General features: G+C 29.0%; 2 protein-coding genes across 2 annotated transcripts; one reads left to right on the top strand and one right to left on the bottom strand.

Moving 5' to 3' along the window:
- Positions 1–2728: 2728 nt before the first annotated feature.
- LOC133690150 (auxin-responsive protein SAUR76) lies at positions 2729–3536 on the top strand. Its single transcript, XM_062110363.1, has one exon. It carries the CDS (start codon positions 2822–2824, stop codon positions 3212–3214), a length of 393 nt encoding a protein of 130 aa, XP_061966347.1. The 5' UTR covers positions 2729–2821; the 3' UTR covers positions 3215–3536.
- A 15168-nt stretch (positions 3537–18704) lies between these two features.
- Positions 18705–20645, bottom strand: LOC133689422 (putative pectinesterase 63). Its single transcript, XM_062109282.1, has 4 exons — positions 20127–20645; positions 19532–19738; positions 18937–19175; positions 18705–18867 (listed from the first exon to the last, which is right to left on the bottom strand). Exons 1-4 carry the CDS (start codon positions 20643–20645, stop codon positions 18705–18707), a joined length of 1128 nt encoding a protein of 375 aa, XP_061965266.1.
- Positions 20646–21381: the final 736 nt, after the last annotated feature.

Raw genomic sequence — 21381 nt, 5'->3', positions numbered from 1 at the left:
TTAGCTAATTTTTATACGAGATTTGTTAAGGGTTTTAGTATACTTTTGTATCATTCACTAAAATTGTTAAAAAAAATCTATTGGTTTTAAATGGGGTAATAAATAAGAGCATGCATTGAATTTGATTAAAGAAATGTTATGCTATGTCCTTTATTAACATTGCCTAACTTTTTCTAAAATATTTAAGATTGAGTATGATGCCTTACGAATAAGTATTAGAATTGTTTTGATGTGGGAGAAATAGTTAATAATCCATTTTTATTAAAAATCTAAATGAGGCAATATTGAATTACCCAACCTATGACAAAGAGCTTTACATGTTGGTTAGAACATTGAAGACTTGACAACATTATTTGTAGCAAAAACAATTATTATCTATACAAATCATGGATCATTTAAGCATTTGAAAGGACATAATAAATTGAATATAAGGCATGTTAAATGGGTGGAGTTCATTAAGACCTGTCCATATATCATCAAGTGCAAGTAAGGTAAGGATGATATTGTGACTAATTTTTTTATCTAAAAGGTATGCCCTTATTGCTACTCCAAATACAAGTTTCTTGGGTTTTGAGTATATTAAAGACATGTATGCCAATGAGATTTTACTAATGTGTATAAAGTAAGTGAAAAGACAGCCTATGAGAGATTTTATAGGCTTGATAGGTACTGTTTAAAAAGAATAAACTTCATGCACGTAATAGTTTTATGTATTAGTTGCATATGCATGAAGTCCATAGAGGATGTTTAGTGAGTCATTTTGGTATGAGGAAGACTTTAAAAGTGTGTGATATATGTATCATTTATACACAGACCAAATGTAATAGCTTACATCATGGGTTATATATTTCTTTAACTATACCTAATGAACCTCGGGTTTATTTTAGATTTACAGAGATAAAAATATAGGTAAAGATTCAATTTTTATAGTTGTAGATAGATTTTCTAAGATGATATATTTCATACCTTGTCATAAGATCGATGATACAATCAATATTTGTCGATTTGTTCCTTAGAAAGACAGTATGACTCAATAGTATTTCTATGAGAATTGTTTCAGGTCGAGATGTTAAGTTTCTTAGTCATTTTTTAAGGATTTATAGGGAAAGTTAGGAATTAAATTATTATTTTCAGTTACTTGTCATCTACAAACGAATGATTAAACAAAAGTAATGAATAGATCCTTAACTACTTTATTTTGTGCCATCATTTAAGAAAACTTGAAAAATTTAGGAGTGTTTATTAAAATTTACAAATAATAAGAGTATCCGTTCTAATGATCACTTCCCATTTGAAATTATTTATGATTTTAACTCATTAACTCTTTTAGATTTGTTACCTTTATCTATTGATGAAATGGTTTTTCTTGATGAAAATAAAAAGGCTAAAATGGTAAAGAAACTCTATGAGAGTGTGGTGACAAATAATTAAAAAAAAAAGAATATTATGCTTCTAAAGCCAAGAAGGGGCATAGGCATGTTATCTTTGAACATGATGAAAGTGTTTATATTCATATGAGAAAAAAGTATCTCCAACCCATTGGTGATCTAAGTTGCATTCCTAGAGAGGATGATCTCTTCTAAGTCCTTTAATGAATTAATGATAATGCCTACAAGTAAGAATTTCTAGACAAGTATAATATTAAAAGTTTAGGTGCTACATTTAATGTTTCTGATATTTTTTTTTTTTGATGTAGCTGACGATTCTAGTTCAAATTTTTTTAAGGAAGGTGAATGATAAGAATTAACAAGCAATAAAATAGAATGCATTACATGTGCTGATTGGAATTATTACAAAGATAAAAGCTAAGAAAATAGGAAAAAAAATGCATTTAATTAGTTCAATTATGATATTTAGGCCTAACAAGCTTTGAAAGTTTATAAGGTGATGCCAAGTGTAATGTTGAGCTCAAACAAGAATCAAGCATTGATAAATAAAAACCAAGCAAGATAGGAGGTTGGTTAAACATGTACCAGATATGTGAATTTTGGTTGTCATTAAGAATTGAAAAGATGTGTACGCTTTATTTTTGGGTACTTGAATAAATAAAGATTAAAACGACAAATGAATAAAGTTAAGTTTTTTTTTTAACCTAAAGTTTATTCAGGTAACTTTACTGTGCATCTAAAGTTGGAAAGGCAAAAATATCACTAGGTGTCGGGCTAAAGGTTTTTTTTGGCTCAAAAGGTATTTTTATACTTTTATTGTTCAAAAAATAAAAAAAAATTTTACCTTGGACTAAATTTTTATGTCATGAAAAACAAAAGTGTACTTCTACTGTTACAATCTATAGTATATATGAGTGCTGAGTTACAGTAATAGTAATAATATACATTGTGGAAAACACTTTTTTTTAGTTTATTTTGTTATTATTGTTTTTGGATGAACTCTGGAATTCCTATTCATAGAATTTATATATAGTTAAAATAAAAATTTTTGGATGTTTGATAATTTATTGTTAATACATTATTATGGATATATTCATATGGCCTAAATGAGGACGCGAAAATTGAGACAATACATCGTTTAAAAAAAATTGTTTCGTAACTTTATTTATATTTAGTTACTTATTATTATTTTTAATTTTTTTTTTTTCCAAATCCTTGAGGACATAGTCATTGACCCCAAAATTGGACCCATCCAATCCAAAATACCAAAACAACCCTTAACATCTCCTTTATAAACGAACCTTCCCTTCCCTTTCTGAGTCCCCAAACACAATTCTTTCTCTTCTCAAAAGTCCCTTTCTCTCCCTTTTCTTAATTTCCGATAATCCTAAAACCCATTCTTTTAAACCTCCCAGCACATCAACAACGAACAAATGGCCAAAGGAGGCAAGCTCATGAGGCTCAAGTCGGTCCTCAAGAAACTCAACTCCTTCAACAACAACAACAACAACAACAAGCAAAGCCGCCCCAGTAAGATTGGAAGCTCCATATCTGTCACCAACGATGACATCTCCTCCTCCTACTCCTCCGGTGATCTCCACCCCGTCTACGTGGGAAAATCTCGTCGACGCTATCTCATAAGCTCCGATATCATTGACCATCCACTGTTTCGTGAGCTTGCAGAGAGGTCTAGTACTGAGGAATCCCCTGATACTATTAATGTTGCATGTGAGGTGGTTTTGTTCGAGCACTTGCTTTGGATGTTGGAGAATGCAGACCCACAACCTGAGTCTCTTGACGAGCTCGTTGAATTCTATGCTTGTTGAAACAAATTCAATTTGAATGGTTATCGTTTAACAACTTTTGAGGTGATGAACTGATGATTCTTAAACTGGTTTGGGGTCATCTGCGGCTGGAACATCACGCCATATATTACTATGTTATGTATAGAGAAAGTATTGTAAATTGATGTAATAAACCAATGATTAGCGGTGTAGGAGAGGATTATTTAGAGAGGAAGGAGAGATTCAAGGGTGAAGATTCATTAACACAATTTCACACACCGGCTAATTAATCTCTAGGCCTGGTGACAATTATGCTTGTTGTTGATTTGTATTTCCATTAATTAATGTCGTTTTATTTTTTTAATGATGTTTTTTTCTCGTAATTTATGCTTTTTAGGATTTCATGATCATTTCTTCTCGTTTTATGTTACCTGTCTGTTAATTTGACGGCCCGCTTCTTGTTGTAAACGCACAACGCAGTTACTGCATGAGAAGTTTTTGACCCACAGATTTTAATCTTTTTTATTTATTTATTTTATTTTATCGAAATGTCCTGCTATTAGATTTGATATTTACTTTCATTTAAAATACTTAGATTTTCCAATATATTATATTAGATTGTTTATAGGATGTGTTCTCTAATTAACCCTTCTTTTCACTTGCAATTTATATTTCTTTTAAGCTCCAATACTCTATTTGATTTAACAGTTGGGATTAGTTTTTATTTAAACTTAATGGGAGGTGATATTTTCTCAGTTTTTCACATTCAATTAATTTTTTTAATTTCTTTTAACGTGGAACAAATTCTTTTAACGAATTCTATTGGATCCGTTTGCTTATCTGAGATAAGAGAAAACACCAGTGGGCTACGGCTCTGTCACCGTACACCTTGACAAGAAAACTCAACTGGCGATTTAAGTCTGGTTGGACATGGCTTTTAGGCTGTTACCATATGTGACGACAAAATACCAGAAAGCTGGGTAGCTAGGCACGAAGCATCTGTTTTAAGCATGGAAAGAAAGTAGAGCTGTCTAAAAGAGAGGTAATTAAAAAAGGAAACATCTTTTTTATTTTCAATGATGTTATTTATTGAGTTGCGTTAATTCATCCCAACAACAACATGCCAAGAACTCGCCATCACAAGAGAAAGCCACCTCAAATGGATTTGCAACGAATCATGCAATCCTTCTCCAGCACGTTTCTCCTAATCTTCACATCACATCACCCAAAATCTCCTCCACCCAATTCATTTCGCGTCGGTTTAATATTACGACGACGGTTATTTTTTTTAATTTTTTTTAATATATGTAAAGATAATTTTTTTTTATTTTTTATTTTTTTGATATTAATATATCAAAAAAATCTAAAAATATATATATATATATAAAATAATATTAAATAAAAAAATATTTAAAAACACGGTTTCTACCGGAAAAATCAAACATGCATGTATGCTAAACATTGTGTGGCAATGGGGCCTAGCTAGTTAATTGAGTTTCTTTCTCTAGAGCCAGCCGTAATTAACTATGAGCAATTAGTGTCGAAAGTTCAAGCATTAAAGTCTCAAAAATTGATAAAGTTTCGCCTCTCAATCCGGCCCTTGGAAAACAAAAACAAAAAACCATTCAAATGACTATTTATTAATTAAATACTGACCCTTTTCTCAATTTCTCATTTTATCTGTCTCTAAAACCCTTTATAATATGAGCTTGATTAGTGACTTAATTACAATACTTAGGAAGTCAACAAGGCTCTAGGAGGAGAACCAAGACACAGAGGTAGCTAGAGACGGTATATATATACATTTATTAATAAAGTTCCAAGTGAGAAATGCATAGTTTAATTTACTAATGATTAGGTCGTTAGAGATTCTTTTTTTTTTCTTGGCAATATATCCACAAGGTCTTTTGCTTTGTTGGTTAGACACAAGACTTTATACAAGTGGAAGACACGAAATTTGTTCGAGGCACGCATTAGTACACCTAGAACGCGTTTCCAAGCTGCCATGCCCGATTTGCCACCCATAAAGCTGTTCTCATATAACTAATCATTAAAAAATATATATATCTATTTGCTTTCCATTTTAAAAATATTTTTGAAACAAATTAATTTTTTTTATTTTTTAAAATTATTTTTTATATATTTTCAGATCATTTTAATATATTAAAATCAAAAATAATTTTACATCACTTTCAAACACCTCCTAAACTATGCCAACAACTCAACCAATTTCCAAGTTTTAAGCAACAAAAATAGAAAAAAAAAATGATATATTACAATGATGATCTATAAAATTAAAGATCAAATGAAGTTAGAATCTAACGATATAATAATAATAATAATAATAAATAAAAAAAAGATAATAAGGCAGGGCATGTTTTTGTTTTTTCATAGAGCATGAAGAAAATAGGAGATAAAAAATAGAAGTCGGTTTTTTGCTATCTAAAAATTAAAAGTCAGCAAACAAATCCTCAGTTTATCCAATTAAACAAATTGGAGGTTAACTATATATATGTCAGAACTGATGTTTTCTTTTTCATGCCGGAATTTTATTTGACAAGAATTGAAGTCGTAGCTTACCACGCAGTGCCTTTGCGTTTTCAGAAATAAATAAATAAATAAATAATAAAAACAGTGCCTTTGCAAAAGTCGGATCGCAACACTGAATTTATAGCGTCTATGGATTATTAGGAATGGAAGGGAAGCATAATAATTATTAAAGGGAGGAAATTCAATTTTCTTGGGGGTATTAAAATGAAAAAAAGAAAAGGAAGGAAGGAAGGAAGATTTCTGAATTTATTTTTATATTATTAAAATTCATTTCCTCCTAAATTTGAAGGAAGTAGATGGCAGTTGAAAACTTTCTTATAATAACAAAGTTACTTGAAAATCTTTCTTCTTTTCTTTTCCACCTATATAATTAACAAAACAAGAGAAATTTCTTTAATGAAGAACATTTTCACTTCTTTTCTTTTCCTCTTATATCCTTCACATGATTTCTATTTTTCCTTTTTATTTCTTGTCTCTCCAGTTGCCATGCACATTGTTAATGTCTCTACTGCCATATATTTTAGGAAAACCTAGTTTTTGATTCGTTCAACACCACGAGCTGTATTATACTTTTAATAACTTCGGTCAACTATGATTAATTTCTAAAACTCATGATTCTGGGTAAGAGACGGTGATAATACCATAGAATCTATATAAAAAAAATTAAAAAGTTCAATCCTATTGAAGTAAATATTGAATGCTAAAAATAAAAATAAAAAAATAATAATTTAAAAATATGATTCAATAAGAGTCACTTGAGTAAATCTATATTGATGGTTGGTGCTATATCACGGGCCTCACAAAATTTTTCAAAACACAAAAAAGAAAAAAAGTTAAGGTGACATTAGAGTTTCTAAAAAAAACAAAAACAAAATTAAAAAAAAATAAAATTGGATTGAGTTTAATAAACTTGGTTAATTTAATAATATTAAAAAAAACTTAATCCTAGTTTAATAATATATAAAACAAAGTAAACTCGATCAAGTCTCCTAAATCTGGGTTAATCACTTAAATTCATGACCCATGAAATCCTAAACTCGAGCTCAATAAAAAAGCTCAAATTCTAATCAAATAAATAATGAAGGATAAAATCAGAAAAAAAATAATCAATTAAAAAATGTAACATGATAAAAAAAAATAGCAATCAAATAATGAGGATTAAACTTGATAGGAAAAAATTAGAAAGGTGAAATCTTAAAAAAAATCAATTTTTTAAATAATCTCAATTACAAAAATAGCAATCAAATCAATATTAAAGGATGAAATTAAAAAAACAATCAACTAAAAAACTTTTCCAAAGAAAAAGAAACAGTAATAAAAAAACAAGAATCAACCATGATAAGAAAAAAAATTAAAGAAGATGAAATCTAAAAAAAAATCAAATTTAAAAATTGCCTCAATTAAAATACTAGCAATAAAAAGAATGTAGATCAAATTTGAGAGATGAAAAAATTGAAGTAGGATGAAATTGAAAAAAAATTTCAAATTGAAAAAAAATTTCAAATTGAAAAAATTTATTCAAGTAAAAAAATTGCAACTATAAGAGAATAAAAACTAAATTTAAAAGAAAAATAAATTAAAGAGTTGTTATAAAGGTTTTGAGAGGTAGCGTACAATTAAAAAATAATAGAATGACAAAAAAAAGAAGAAGAAGAAAATCCAACTAGCACCAAATTGGTGGGGATTACCATACATGCACCACTCAAACAACTAGACACTATTGAGACGAATTAGAAAAGATCAAGGATAAATTTTTTGGTCATTATAAGCAACCACACGTGTCGCTTGAAGATGGCAAGCGGCTTACAAGTGTGATCAACTTTTTTAATATTAGTTAAAATATAAAATTTCTTCTAAATAAAAAAACCAACATGAAAGTATAACAAAGCCCTCAAGTAATGTTTTAAAAAATTTAAATCTAATTATAACATGGTAATTTAACTATGCTTTAAGAAATGGAATTCCTAAAAAAAACCCTTATATGGCAGTTCCATGCACATATTCAAGGTATTTAACTTTTACAACGTCAATGGTGACTTAAATTCGAGAATGCGTAGACAGAATCATTGACTATTTAAATACTTTTTTTAGGGAGTGTTTAAGTGCGTCAGTAATTGCTTTTGAGTGTTTTTTTTAATATTTTTAATTTAAAAATATATTAAATTAATATTTTTAGTGTTTTTTTTTATGAATTAATGTAAAAAATATAAAATAAATTTGAAAAATATTTATTTTGATAATCTTAATTTAATAGTTAGCTTTTTTGTTTAATAAAAAATTACTATTTACATAAATTGATTTAAAAAGACATTACCAATTAATCATGCCTTTCTCCACTATTTTTATATCCAAATTCATATTTAAGATCAAATTGCTCATTTTTATATTTCTTTGAATCTTCTAATTAAAACTTTTTTATTTATACAGTTCTGCTTAGCTTGAGCAAGCAATATATTTATACAATTATTAATGTCTACTCCCTTATAAAATACCGTTCAATGCAATAGTGATTTGGTTTTCTTTTTCTAATTTAGTGTTTTTTTTATTTTCATCCTCAATATTGGATTTATTGAAAAATAAATTTTGTAATTTATTTTGATTTATTTTTTATCGGGTTATTCCAATGTCATGACTCGATTTATAAGTTTAACAAATTAACCTAAATTGACTCAAGATTTTTTTGATTATTTTTTTAATTTTATTATTCAATATTGAATTGATTAGGAATCATTTTTTATAATCTATTTTAATTTTTTTATAAAGTTATCATAATCTTATAACTTGAGTTGCGGGTTTAGCTTGTTAACTCAAGTTGACTTGAGTTATTTTTTATGTTATTTTTTTAATTTATTTATTTTTCAATTTCATCCTTTAACATTAAGTTGTTTGAGAATTGAGTTTCATAATTTGTTTCAACTTTGTTTTCTACAAGGTTATAATAATCTCACGATCTGGGCTGTAGATTTGATAGGTTAACCTTGAATAACCCAAGTCGATTCAATATGTTGTCATCTCAATATTAAAAAAAGATGTCTTGTAATTTTTTTAATCAAATTATATTTTTACTAACTATCCAAATTATCTTTGAACCCATTAAGTTAACCGGGTCATATTAGATTAATTCTTACACAATTTAATTTTGTTTTACTAAAAAACACATTAACAATACCTAGATATACTCTTTTTATGTTAATATTAACAATAACTTTACTATTAATTTGTAGAATAAATTGGAATAATTTTTAATAACCTAACATGCACAAGTTTTTTAAAAGTTGCTCATTAATATTCAATAAAAATAGAATATCTATTTTATTATTATAATTTCATTATATAATTTTATAAGATTTTTTTATTCTTAGATTTATTCATATATGATCATAGAAATGATCAATTCATGATTTTTTAGTTTCATATTTAAATTTGCATTCATGATCATAATGATTTCTTATTTAAAAGCAATGATTCTAATTAAAAAAATTAAAAAAAAAAGAATATATGAATAGGAAAAGATATAATATATATATATATATATATATATATCATGTCACTATCATTTTTGTAAAGAATTCTTTAATTACCATTAGTTTTTGTTTCATAAATCATGTTGTTAATAAAAAAAATTAATTGCAAAAAAAATGAGAGAAGATGATTTTTATGAAAATTCTTAGATTGGAGAGAAAAACTATTGACATCCTATTAATTATTACATATGACTCACATTAAAGAAAGACACATAATAAGGAGAGAGAAGATAAAATTCATGGCCCATAAAAAAATGAGGAATTGTTTTTTGAAAAATAGCATAGTTCACTAAAAGTTTTGGAAAAATAACACAGTTTGAACACAATTGCATTTTAGAATATCATTTTTATACATAACTACTATTTGGAATAGTGGTCGCATCTCAAAATATATTTTTCTATACAATTGCTATTTAAAATAGCGTTTGTTTAGTGAATGTTTCAAAACATTTTTTTTTTTACAAATTAATTAACCTTAACAAAAGTTAACCAAATATTTTATGAAGATATAATAACCAAATGATAGGATTAAAGATCCAATGACTAAGGAAGAAAGATGAGATAAGATGATGTGACATAAAAGAGAAATGAGAAGAAAAAAAAAGAAAAGAAAGAATTGGTCACTGTAGACACACTGAGACTAGACTCTGTTTTCGACACACTGTGTATCGTTAGAAAGATTTCGACGAAACAATTTTAAATATACCTTGGAAGAACAACAAAGAAAATCGTAATTAACTCTAAATTAATCTCGAACAAAACCCATAACAAATTACGATCATGTTTAATGATATTTTAAAATATAGTTAGAATCGTTTCATTAAAATATTTCTAACTGTATTGGGTGTGTCGTAAACAAAGCTCCGGTGTGTTCTCTATGACTTATTCTTTCTTGGCTATTGGATCTTGAATCTCATTTCTTGGTTATTGGATCTTCATAAAAAATTTTATTGACTTTCTATGTATGTTAATTGAATTGAGAGGGACATGATTTTTGGAACAATCATTATTCTCAACAGTGATTGTGTTCAACGGCTATTTCTAACTGTGACTGTGTTTAAACTGTTTTATTTTTTAATGCTTTTCTAACTTGTATTATTTTCTAATACCCAAAAAATAATAAGAATTTCTTCACAAGAATTTCTTTCTCCTCCTTATATTTATCATTTAAAAAAAATGTGTAACATGGAGTAACCAAGATGCCACTATTTACTCTCAAAGCATTGTAAAATTCGTATAACTTTTACTAAAAAAGCACCCACATTGTTCCTCAACTATTTTATTCATTTTTAATTTTATTTAGTTAAATAAATATAGACTTTAAAAATTACTTTGTCATAGCACGCCGTCAATGTAATAGTTCTCAGTTCATAACTTCTTATGTTTACAAAATCAACGAACAGGGAACACAGAAAAAATGAACCACCATGGATATGGCTTTCATTGACGTGGGAAATACTTTACCCAAATCACCAAGATTACCCTGCAGCTGCTGCAGCCGCATTGCCTGTCTGGATTCGAAGAAGACAAACAATCTAACATAAGAAGACAACCGCTTATGGCGGCTTTTTCATCGAAGAGATAGATGGCCAATCGCCTTCAATTTTACACATTTGTCCTGTAGTGAAACATCCAGAGAGGGTATTTATGTCTTTCAGTGAGTCAGAGAGGACCAGAGAGGAAGCCAGCCCACGTGGGAGTGGGTCGTGAAAATCTGATCTTGGGTCACAAAATGACCCATCTCTCACCTCACGGTTCCATGTGACTCGTGGAATTTTTGTCCCCAAAATATATTCTTTTCATATGATTATAGACATTGAATTATATATACTCCATGATTTGATGCATATAGACAAAGCATGATTTGAAGCATGCATGGAGGAATCATTTGCACCTAGGAACCTTTTAAGATTTCAAAATGTTTCCTGCATTTTAGTTTAATCTGCGCACCTTCAACCTTGTAATAAATGATCATGATTTTATCAAAACAAATAATCTATGATTGATCAGATTGTCCGAAGTTACTTACTATCAATTTCAGCAAAAGGAACGGCGATGAACTCTTGCGCTTCCACAAAGAGATTTCAAGTCCTTAAAAAGTATGCAAATAATTAACCCCTTAATCTCACAATAGAAGTAATCACTAATATTAATTTGATTAATTACTATGAACCGTAGGTTCATTGAAAAAATGATAGAGAATCAGTCATACCCAATACAAAACATGTACACATTTTAGATTTTGAGTGCAACAAAACTCAATGAACGAAAATTAATTAACAAATATATAAATACATGATTGTGATTTTTTTGTAAGGTATTTACCAGTAATATTAAGGAATAATGTGTTAGTAATCTCGTTGGCTATGAAAACAAGTAAAGACTATAATCAATTGATTTTAAAGTTTTTATTTGTCTATTTATCCCATGCAGATACAATATTTCCATTATATAATTAAACCCTCTAAATCTCTCTCTCTCTCTCTCTCTCTCTCTCTCTCTCTCTCTCTCTCTCTCTCTATATATATATATATATATATATATATATATATATATATATACAGGGACGGAGCCAGGTATATACAGGGACGGAGCCAGGGGGTGGCAAGCAGGGGCCCGGGCCCCTGTAAAATATTTTAAAATTTCCTATTATTTAATATTTTTAATTTAAATAAATAAGCTTTTTAATAATATATATTATTATATTAATTTTGGCCTCCCCTGTAAATTTCACCTAGTTCTGCCCCTGTATATGTATGTATGTATATATATATATATATATATATATGTTTTTTAGCGTGTTTGGACTATATAACTGCTAATAAGATAACCATGTTTTGAATTAAACTGTCATTTAGCTTTATTTTAATAATTACAAATATGAAAATTAAAAGAATTTAACTCAATAAAGGAAAAATCTTCCTTTTCTTTATTGACTGAAACTAGACCACCACAAAGACCCATGTTTCGTGTCCGAAGGTGAAGACAGATCGAGAGGAATGGATACGAAATGATAGATGGAGCGGAAGAAAAATTGCAAAGACGGCCCACAGCATATTCTGGAGATCATGAGGAGGGGGGCTGTAACTGACGTTTTCAATTAACCTTCTCAAAAATAACTTGCGAGCCTCCATGCATGCATGCCACTCAAAATAACTTCATCCAAACAAACTGTGGTTTACGGTGCTGTTTAGGAACACAGCCTAAACAACTTATCATAAATTGAAGGTGGCTCAATTGGATATATATCTATAGAAAAGTATGGAGCGAAAAAGAAAAATTGAAAGAGATGGCTTTCGTCGTTCAACAAATAAAAACAGAGCATGCATATATATATATATATATATATATATGGAGAGAGAGAGAGAGAGAGAGAGAATTTAATATTTGACTGCTCTAGCTAGGCCATTGAATTTGGATTGAGAAATGAACTTTCTGTCTTGCATGATATATATGTGTGAAATGCATATTTTTTATATATATGATTTTTTTTCTTTTTATTTCCCTATTGACATAATTTGAGCAGGACGAGTTAGGCTCGCCCTGTGAAAGAAAAGGAAAGCTCAAGATCACTGTTTCAGTGGTGGTAACATGGGAATTAAGACCGAGAGACATCACATGACCATGTCTTTTGGTTTTTGGTTTTTTTGGAGTCTAGTGACTACAGGGATTTCGTAAAACAGAAATATACACTATGTGTAGAAAGAGACGTGATGGTCTTGTTCTCTCTCTCTCTCTCTCTCTCTCTCTCTCTCTATATATATATATATATATATATATATATATTACCATAACCATATCTACTAATTATAAACTTTAGGGGTAGGTAAAATGGTGAAATTTCGGGTTTATTCTTAGTAATTATAAGTTTGAATTGTTTTAGAATTATTAAAAACTTATATAATTATTAACTTCAAGATTTATAAAATTTATTGAAATATATATAAACTGTTTTGAATATTTATATTAATAAAAGAAATTATAAACATATTTGGCTCAATTTAACTGCGTGATCCACAGCTTGATCGATAGTCATAACAAATTATGTAAGACTGCTAACTGCATGCCAAGGATATTTGGGACAAATTAAAGTGAGATTGGATCGAGGCCACATTGAAATCTTAATTAAGATTTCTTGATTAGTCAAAAGTAATTAATTTATAGTATCATGTAAACAGGCCTTTCTAGCTTTCAATCGATGCGATTATTATAACTATCATAATTTTTTATACACCAAGCCTTATATTTATGAAGAGATTATTATAACTATCATAATTTAATAATGATTCTAACTAACTAGTTAAACAAAAACTCTAGTTAACTAGTCTCACACAACTTATTTTGATGAAGAATTCCACTCATATTAGGATTTTAATTAATATCTAACAAAATGCATGTGCACAGAGCACTGGTCCAATTTCGCATACAAGGAACGAACTGGTTCCATATCGCATACAAGGAGAGGCAGCCTCGTTTCGTTAGGGTCTACTTCATTAGCTTCCACAAGACAAGAGCTATGAATGGTATGTGGTCATGTCAGGTTATATCCTTGGATTGTCAAAGACTAATCTTGTTTTTCAAGGAAAGATGTCCTGTCCTCTATGTGCTTGGTATCTTACCAGAGGTGGGAAGAATTTCAGCATGACGTGATGTTTTTATACATCATCATGAGATTAGAAGGAGTGATAATTACGTGAGAATCATAATGTTGGCTGTTCGTGATAACTAAGTTTTCTGTATTTTGTTTATATTGTCTTAAATTTCCACTTATTTCCTATAATTATCTACTTATATCTTGCAAGGTTATTAACTCCTTTTTTAAAAATGTTCTGTTTTTCCAATTAAAATAAAATATTTTAATTTTGAAAAGTTTTAATATGTCATATCGAGGTTGTATTGATCATATATATATATAATTTAACAAATATAATTCAAATTCAAAATAAATTAATTATAAATTATGCAATACAAACATGATATCAAATAAATATAATTTTAAAATTTAAAATATTTTTAAATAGTCAAGATTAAATAGAAGTGTAACTTAAAGTAATTCAACTTAAATAAAATACCAATTTGATTTAATGGCTTTTTAAACTCGGAACAGAACATATAAAATAAAATTGGAATATTACGATTAAAATTTATCTAAAAAAATCCAAAATAGACTAAGATTTAAGATAAAATAAAAATTATTTTATTTAATTTAATTTTTTAAATTAATATGAAATATTTTAAGGCATTCCTAATGAAACAGAAAGGAATTAATAACCTTGATGTCTGCAGTGCAAATTGACCTGTAGTAACATGACGTCACTATGAGCAAACCAAGAGTAAGAAATTCATTAATTATTGGAGAGGGCTTCAATTCACAAGTCGTATATGACTATAACCTATTCATAGAAAACAGAGGATGGGTTAGCATTTAGTGAGCGTCTAGTAGTGTAGCATAGCTAGCCCCTATGTAGGGATCTAGTCCTTGGATATGCTACAAGTTTGGACAGGACGACAGACCAAGAGCCCATGACTCCGCAAGCTCTAGACTCTAGAGTTCAAAGCAATAATACATCGAATTTAATGTGATACGCCTCTTTCGTCATCCCTCGAAAGAGTACCATTCCTTCAGCCGGTATGTACCAGCCCATTCGTTGATGGTACAAATTACATACAGGTAACTTTTGTCCACGTCTTATTCATTCATTAACAATTAGCACAAAAAGAAAAAACCCTAAAAAAATGGGTTTTTTCCTTACTGTACTCAACTACACAGATTATAATTTTTTTCCCATCAACATCTTTTTTTTTTTAATTTTATACACATATATTTATTGAATTATCTCACTCTTATAACGGATCACGAATTTGATATATTAACAAAAATGATTCAAGTTTTTTTAATTTCATCATTTAATAATGAGTTGATTGGAAATTAGGTTTCATGATTTCTCATTTGTTTTCTTTTTATTATGTTATTCTTACCTCAAAACCCAGAATAATACATAATGAATTAACTTGAGTTGACTCAGATTGTTTTTTATGTTCTTTTTTTTTATTGAATTTTTTTCTTCTAATTTCATTATTCAACATAAGGTCGGTTGACAATTGTACTTCATAATATGTTTTGATTTGCTTTCTATAAAAATATCATGGTCTCATGATCAGGATTGCAAGTTTTGACATTTTAACCTTACTTAATAAATTCATTTATTTTTTTTCTAAGAGGTTATTTTGATCTCATAACCCGAGTCACAGATTCTTCAACATTGAATTTTTTTTACTGAGTTGTTCTTGTCTCATAACCTTGATAATGAGTATAATAAGTTAATCTTATTGACTCAATTTTTTTAATTAATTGATTGTTTTTTCAATTTTATAATTTAATATTGTGTTTGATTGACAATTATATTTTATGATTTATTTTAGTTTAATTTTTATTAGATTATCTTGATCTCATAACCCTATAATATTCTTATTGAATTAACTCGTGTTAACTTGGCTCATTGTTATGTCATTTTTAATTAAAATTTTTACACATTTCATCATTTAACATTGGTTCTGACAAGGTCAATTGGGAATTGAATTTCATAATTTATTTTGATTTGCTCTTTATGGATTATCTTAATCTCATGACCAGAGTTGCAGATTTGACAGGTTAATCCGAGTTAAATCAATTTTTTTCTATGAGGTTATCTCAGTCTCATAAATCGTATCATGTGTTTGGCGGATTGACTTAAGTTATTTTTTTAATCCAATCCTTTAACATTGGGTTAATTGAGAATCAAATTTCATAATTTGTTTCAATTTACTTTCTATGAAGTTATCTCAGTCTTACAAAGGTTGCTTTTTATGTTATTTTTAATTGATTTTTCTTATTTCATCATTCAATATTGGGTTGATTGTGAATTAAATAATATAATTTACTTTAATTTGTTTTCTATGGTATTATCATAGTTTCATAAACTAGATTGTGAGTTTGACATATTGATTTTAGTTGACCTGAAACAATCAAATATGTTGTTAACCTAATATTAAAAAAAAATATCATCTTGATATTTTTTTTGAGTCAAACTATATTTTTATAGATTATCCAGGTCGGTTTTGGATTTATAAAATCAACCGGATCATATCAGATCAACCCTTACATGATTTAACTTTTTTACACTAGAAAAAAAACATTAGTAACATTTAAATATTTTTTATATATATAAATAAATTGATCTAACCCATAGTTTTGCGTGGATTATTAATCTAGTAATTAACTATGACAACTAGCATTGCCCAGCTGGTGAAACAAATATTGAATGGTCCTCAAGGTAGTTGTCTAGATTACGATCAATATCCTTTTTTTTTTTTTTGCATAATAGCCAGCTGAAACATTTTGTCGTTGGTATTTAGGGTTAGGGTGATTTAGTGGAGTGTTGGTCATTTTTATTTACTTAGGATTGAATTGAAATGAAAACTACATTGTTAAAATTTCCTTTTCGTATTTTGTATCAAAATTATCCTGCTTTTATTACTAATTTGTTATGCACAAACATTTAAACAAAATAGTACAAATAGAGACACTTGATTGAAAAAAAAAAAAACACTACAGACACTCAAATAAAAATAATAAAAAATTGGTGCACTTGATTATAAAAATTGAATAAATAAAGGTATTAATTTTTTCATTTCTCACAAAAGACATTACAAGAAATACAAAAAGAAAACAGTGTTTTCTAGTTCATTTCACCATGGCACCCGAGTTAGCTTTTTTTTTTTTTAAGTCTTAGATAAATTATCTTATTTTTATTATTAATTTATTTTTTATTTTTTATTTTTATTTTATCCTCTCATGTTAACCTAAATTTAAAATAATAATTTATTTCATTTCACGTGCTATGATATATATTCATGGTGTCAAAAAAATATATCTCTAAATTAAATGGATGCTTGATTTTTAAAAATAGGATTTAACTTTATCAATTTAAAAAATTAACACAACAAATACCAAATTTAACCTAAAAATAGAAAACACAACCCCTATTTTTCTTTTTTATTGTTCATGGGAACCAATTATACTATATTTTGGCCCCTTAGATCTTTACTTTTTTATTTTTGATCCCTATATTTTGAGAGCTTTACATTTTAATCCGAAACTTTATTTATTTTACACTATACTCCCTAAAATTTAAGAGGATATAGAGTGTCAGCAAAATATTATAGAAAAGAGAGAAAATTATCAGTTAATTGTATTTTATCTATAAAAAGGTTGGTTTTGATATTAAAAGGTTATTCTTAAAGTGAAGGGTTGAATAGAAGTGGTGTTTACCTTTAAATATGTTGTGAAAAGTATATCGAGACTTATAAATATATTTTTTATTCACTTAATTTTTATTTTTAGGGTGATTATAGGCCTTTTATGGTATTTGAAATTGATTTATCATAGTTCATAAGATATTTTTTGAATATTTTGAAGTGAAAACATTTTGAATGTTATATTTTTGGAGATAAAAAAATTTAGATACTAACTTTTCGGTCACTAAAAATTGCTAGAAAGTCAATTAGAAAACGTGTCATCTACTCTGCTGTATAAAAGAATTTAGGGGCAGTGAAGTGTTGTTTGCCCATTGAAAAAAATGAACTCTTTAAAATAATTTATTAAAATAATATTTAAACAAACATCAAATTATATCATTGTTTTAAAGAAGATTGGGGTTTTTTATAATGATATTATTGATTTTTTTATGAATAATTATAATTAGCTTAATATAGAGATTTTAATGAAATAATTTTTTTATTAAAATAAATGAGAATAAAGTATTTATTTTTTTTAAAAATAATTTTCTCGTTAATGTTATTAGATTTTTTTTCATACATGTGTGTAATAATAATTGATTCATAATTTTTTTTAATTATTTAATTCAAACTCTGTTTCATGATAAGAATTCACTTAAAAAACAATACAATGCTTCTAAAAAAAACATGTTTTCATAACAAAAAAAATATATAAATAAATAAACTAGAATTTTCTTATTAAAAATATATATGTTTTTTTAGTTCAAATCATTATAGTTTTTTTTTAATATTGCTTTTTGAATAATATTACTTTTTTATTCAATTAACTATCTTACTGATAAAAAAATATTTTTTTTGTGAAAATAAAAAAATTACTTGATTTAAAAAAAAAAATATTTTAACGGAAAAAATATATTTCGCTTTCGTAATTTTATATATGTTGTCTCTCACGTTAATATTTATTTTTATATAATATAATTAAATAAAAAATAAATTCAAATAAATCCTCACAGCATTGTGTGCGAAATATCATTGGTAATTCCCAAATTGCATTGGTTTGGACTCTTATGACAACCTTTTCAACTAGCTAGTTACAGTCAATGCAACAAAGAAAAATGATAAACAGGGATGGATACAAGATCTCATCTGAGGTTGTGTTTGGTGCAGGAGTAAATAAATGATCAAGGAAACTTGGGTGGTGGAATCAGCCACTTGTTTCCATTGATGTAAGTCATGCTCAAAAAGGGTTTTGCTTCCGCTTTAGATAATGACTTCGCATATGGAACTCGGCCGAAGGAGCTAGAACCTGGTCCGGCGCACTTGTACTCTCCATAATATACAGTCCTGATTCATCAAAAACATTAATCTATTAATTTAAAATCTGAAAAAGAGGGAAAAGATGCTGATGCGTACCCTTCACGCTCAGGGAACTTCCAGGTGGACCATCCTTCATCGTTAATCAGGTGGCCCATGTAAGTGTAAGCGAAGACAACCCTTGGTCTCTGCTTCCATGCACGGCCGAGGTAAGTGTTGTTGCCTAAACCAGTTAAGTTGCAATGGATGAAGGTGAATCCACTGTCCTCGGTGACATGTTCCCGCGCTTGAGCTGTGATCACCCCAGTACCTTCCGCTACAGAATCAATAGTTGTGTTCTGTATAATTAATTCATCGACACCCCCCAATTAGTAACCATTAAACAAAAAACTAGAAGGAAATGTTCTTTCACTGTAATGGGAATTTGAAAATGATGTGTGGGATTTTCGCTATTTCTAAAAGGAAATGAATGCTCTTTCAGAAATGCCAATTTGGAAATTGTGGTGTTGGGGACTGAGTTTCGATGGTGAAATGGCAGCTACACTGTTGGATTTCGCACACTCTCAGGCTGAATAACAACCTATGAATGAGTTGTCTTGAAATTTTAATCAGGCTTGAGATTTTTGTCGAAGTTTATTGAGATTTTAGTTTGTTGTGACGTCGTCAAGAGAGTATTTAAAGGAACAGGGAGTACCAAGTAGAGGGATTTTCCGTTTCCAAAAATGAAGTCAACAGTTCCACGGACATAGCAGTCCTTGAAGAAATGCCTGCCTCTATCATCACATAAAGTGTCCTGAAACCCAAGGAACTTGCAGTTATGAAACGCTGCTTTATCTCCAGATATTCTCATGGCCACTGCCTGCCCACCAGTTCTATTGACATTTGGCATTGGAGCCGAATTCTACAAGCAATAATTAAGTAGAATTAATAAAAGATATCTCACACACACACACATATAAGATGGTAGCCATCCGTTAAAACAACCATGGCATGCTGGTGGCCACCGATAAATCCCTTAAGACAAATTAAAGAAAGGACAACTGACGAGTATTTAAACTATTGAAATGAGTATTTTACTGTATAATATACAGTTTTTTCGAACTTTGGATGTTTGATTTACATTTTCAAGGTAACTCTACCTCAATACTAGCGCTTTTCTTCTCTTTCTTTTTCTGGGATATGATTATTCGTACAGAAAAACCTAATTAGTGTTCCATTCTCCACCATTATGAAGTCCAAAATGCTTATGCATAGCAACCATTTAATAGGAAGGAAAGAAAATGAATTACCACAAATGCCACATTGACGGCCATGAAGTAATCGCTCTCTACGGCCACGGTTGCGCTATAGATCGTTCCATACTGGGAAGCGGTGCCATTGAACACAATTCTTGGTATATCCATCGGATCCCCATAAAATGTAATAAACGGCTTATTGCATTTAATTGTGATTTTCTCCCAATACTCACCCCCACCAATCTGAATAATTGTTCTTCGCTTGTTGTCCTTTGGAATGGTCTCCAAGGCATCAGAAATAGTTGTAAAATCAGCGAAACCATCCTTCGCCACCCTTATCAACCTCAGCCTGTCCTCGGCCGAGGCCAAAAGCTCATCCAAAACAATGCGTGGAATCCCTTTAGAGTCATTGGATTTTCCATCATTAAAGTCATTGATGTTCTTAGCAACCCATGCTTTTACTTTTGAGATGTCTGCAGGGACGAGTTTGGTCGTGGAGATTGCTGTGGGAATGATTTGGATAGCTTGTAATGTGATCAAAAGTAATGCAAAAGAAGAGAATGATCGTTTCATTTCAAGACTTATGATTTGATACTACAATGCTACTACATTTATGGTTTCTGTTTTAGATAAACATGTGGTTTATCTCGGGTATTGATAGAGCTTAATTGCCTTGGAGGTCAGGGGTTTCTTAGATGTCCATGATCGGAGGAGAACTATATATCAGGAATGCTTATGTGGGTGTTAGGGATGATGGTGTCTTTGGAATTTTGAGAAGATTTTTTTGTGAATGTTCTTGATGATTTATTGCATTGCCTAAAATTGATTGTTGGCTTGAGACATGCTTCCAAAATTAGTATGAACAATTCTAGCCATCAAGAGGTTAGGTCATGCTAATTCAATAGCCGATTGGTCGGCAAATATAGCACATGACACTATGCTGGGTCTGCACAGTCTTTATTTCCCTCTTTGTAACGGGAAAAAATGGCGTATTTTCAAGTTGGCCTGCCTAATCCGGGTTACATGAAAATTAATGAATAGGCCCTTGCTCATTGCTGGTACAAGGATATTAATGAACATCATGCATGTTTGTCTAACTATTTAATATTTATTATTCGCATGCTCTATATATATTCTTGTATACATCTTTGTTTATATGATTCTTTATGTCATATTTTAGACATTATTTATCTTTATTAATCGCATGCATCATTTGTTGAATTAAATATTGGTTTATACTAGTTAGCATATGAGGAATTAATTGTATCCTAATGGGTTTTGCCTTGACTTAGTACTTATGAGACCTTAA

Source organism: Populus nigra, chromosome 3 (assembly GCF_951802175.1).
Source record: "Populus nigra chromosome 3, ddPopNigr1.1, whole genome shotgun sequence".
Classification (NCBI taxonomy): Eukaryota; Viridiplantae; Streptophyta; class Magnoliopsida; order Malpighiales; family Salicaceae; genus Populus; species Populus nigra.
Note: the sequence above shows the minus strand (reverse complement) of the source record. Positions and strands in the feature narration are given on the sequence as shown.

Excerpts from the sequence above, each read along its gene's own strand:
- LOC133690150 (XM_062110363.1), top strand. The coding sequence starts at position 2,822 with ATGGCCAAAGGAGGCAAGCTCATGAGGCTCAAGTCGGTCCTCAAGAAA.
- LOC133689422 (XM_062109282.1), bottom strand. The coding sequence starts at position 20,645 with ATGAAACGATCATTCTCTTCTTTTGCATTACTTTTGATCACATTACAA. Across the intron at positions 19,176-19,531 it reads ACGGAAAATCCCTCTACTTG|AACACAACTATTGATTCTGT; the intron begins GTACTCCCTGTT and ends TTAATTATACAG. Across the intron at positions 18,868-18,936 it reads AAGTTCCCTGAGCGTGAAGG|GACTGTATATTATGGAGAGT; the intron begins GTACGCATCAGC and ends TTGATGAATCAG.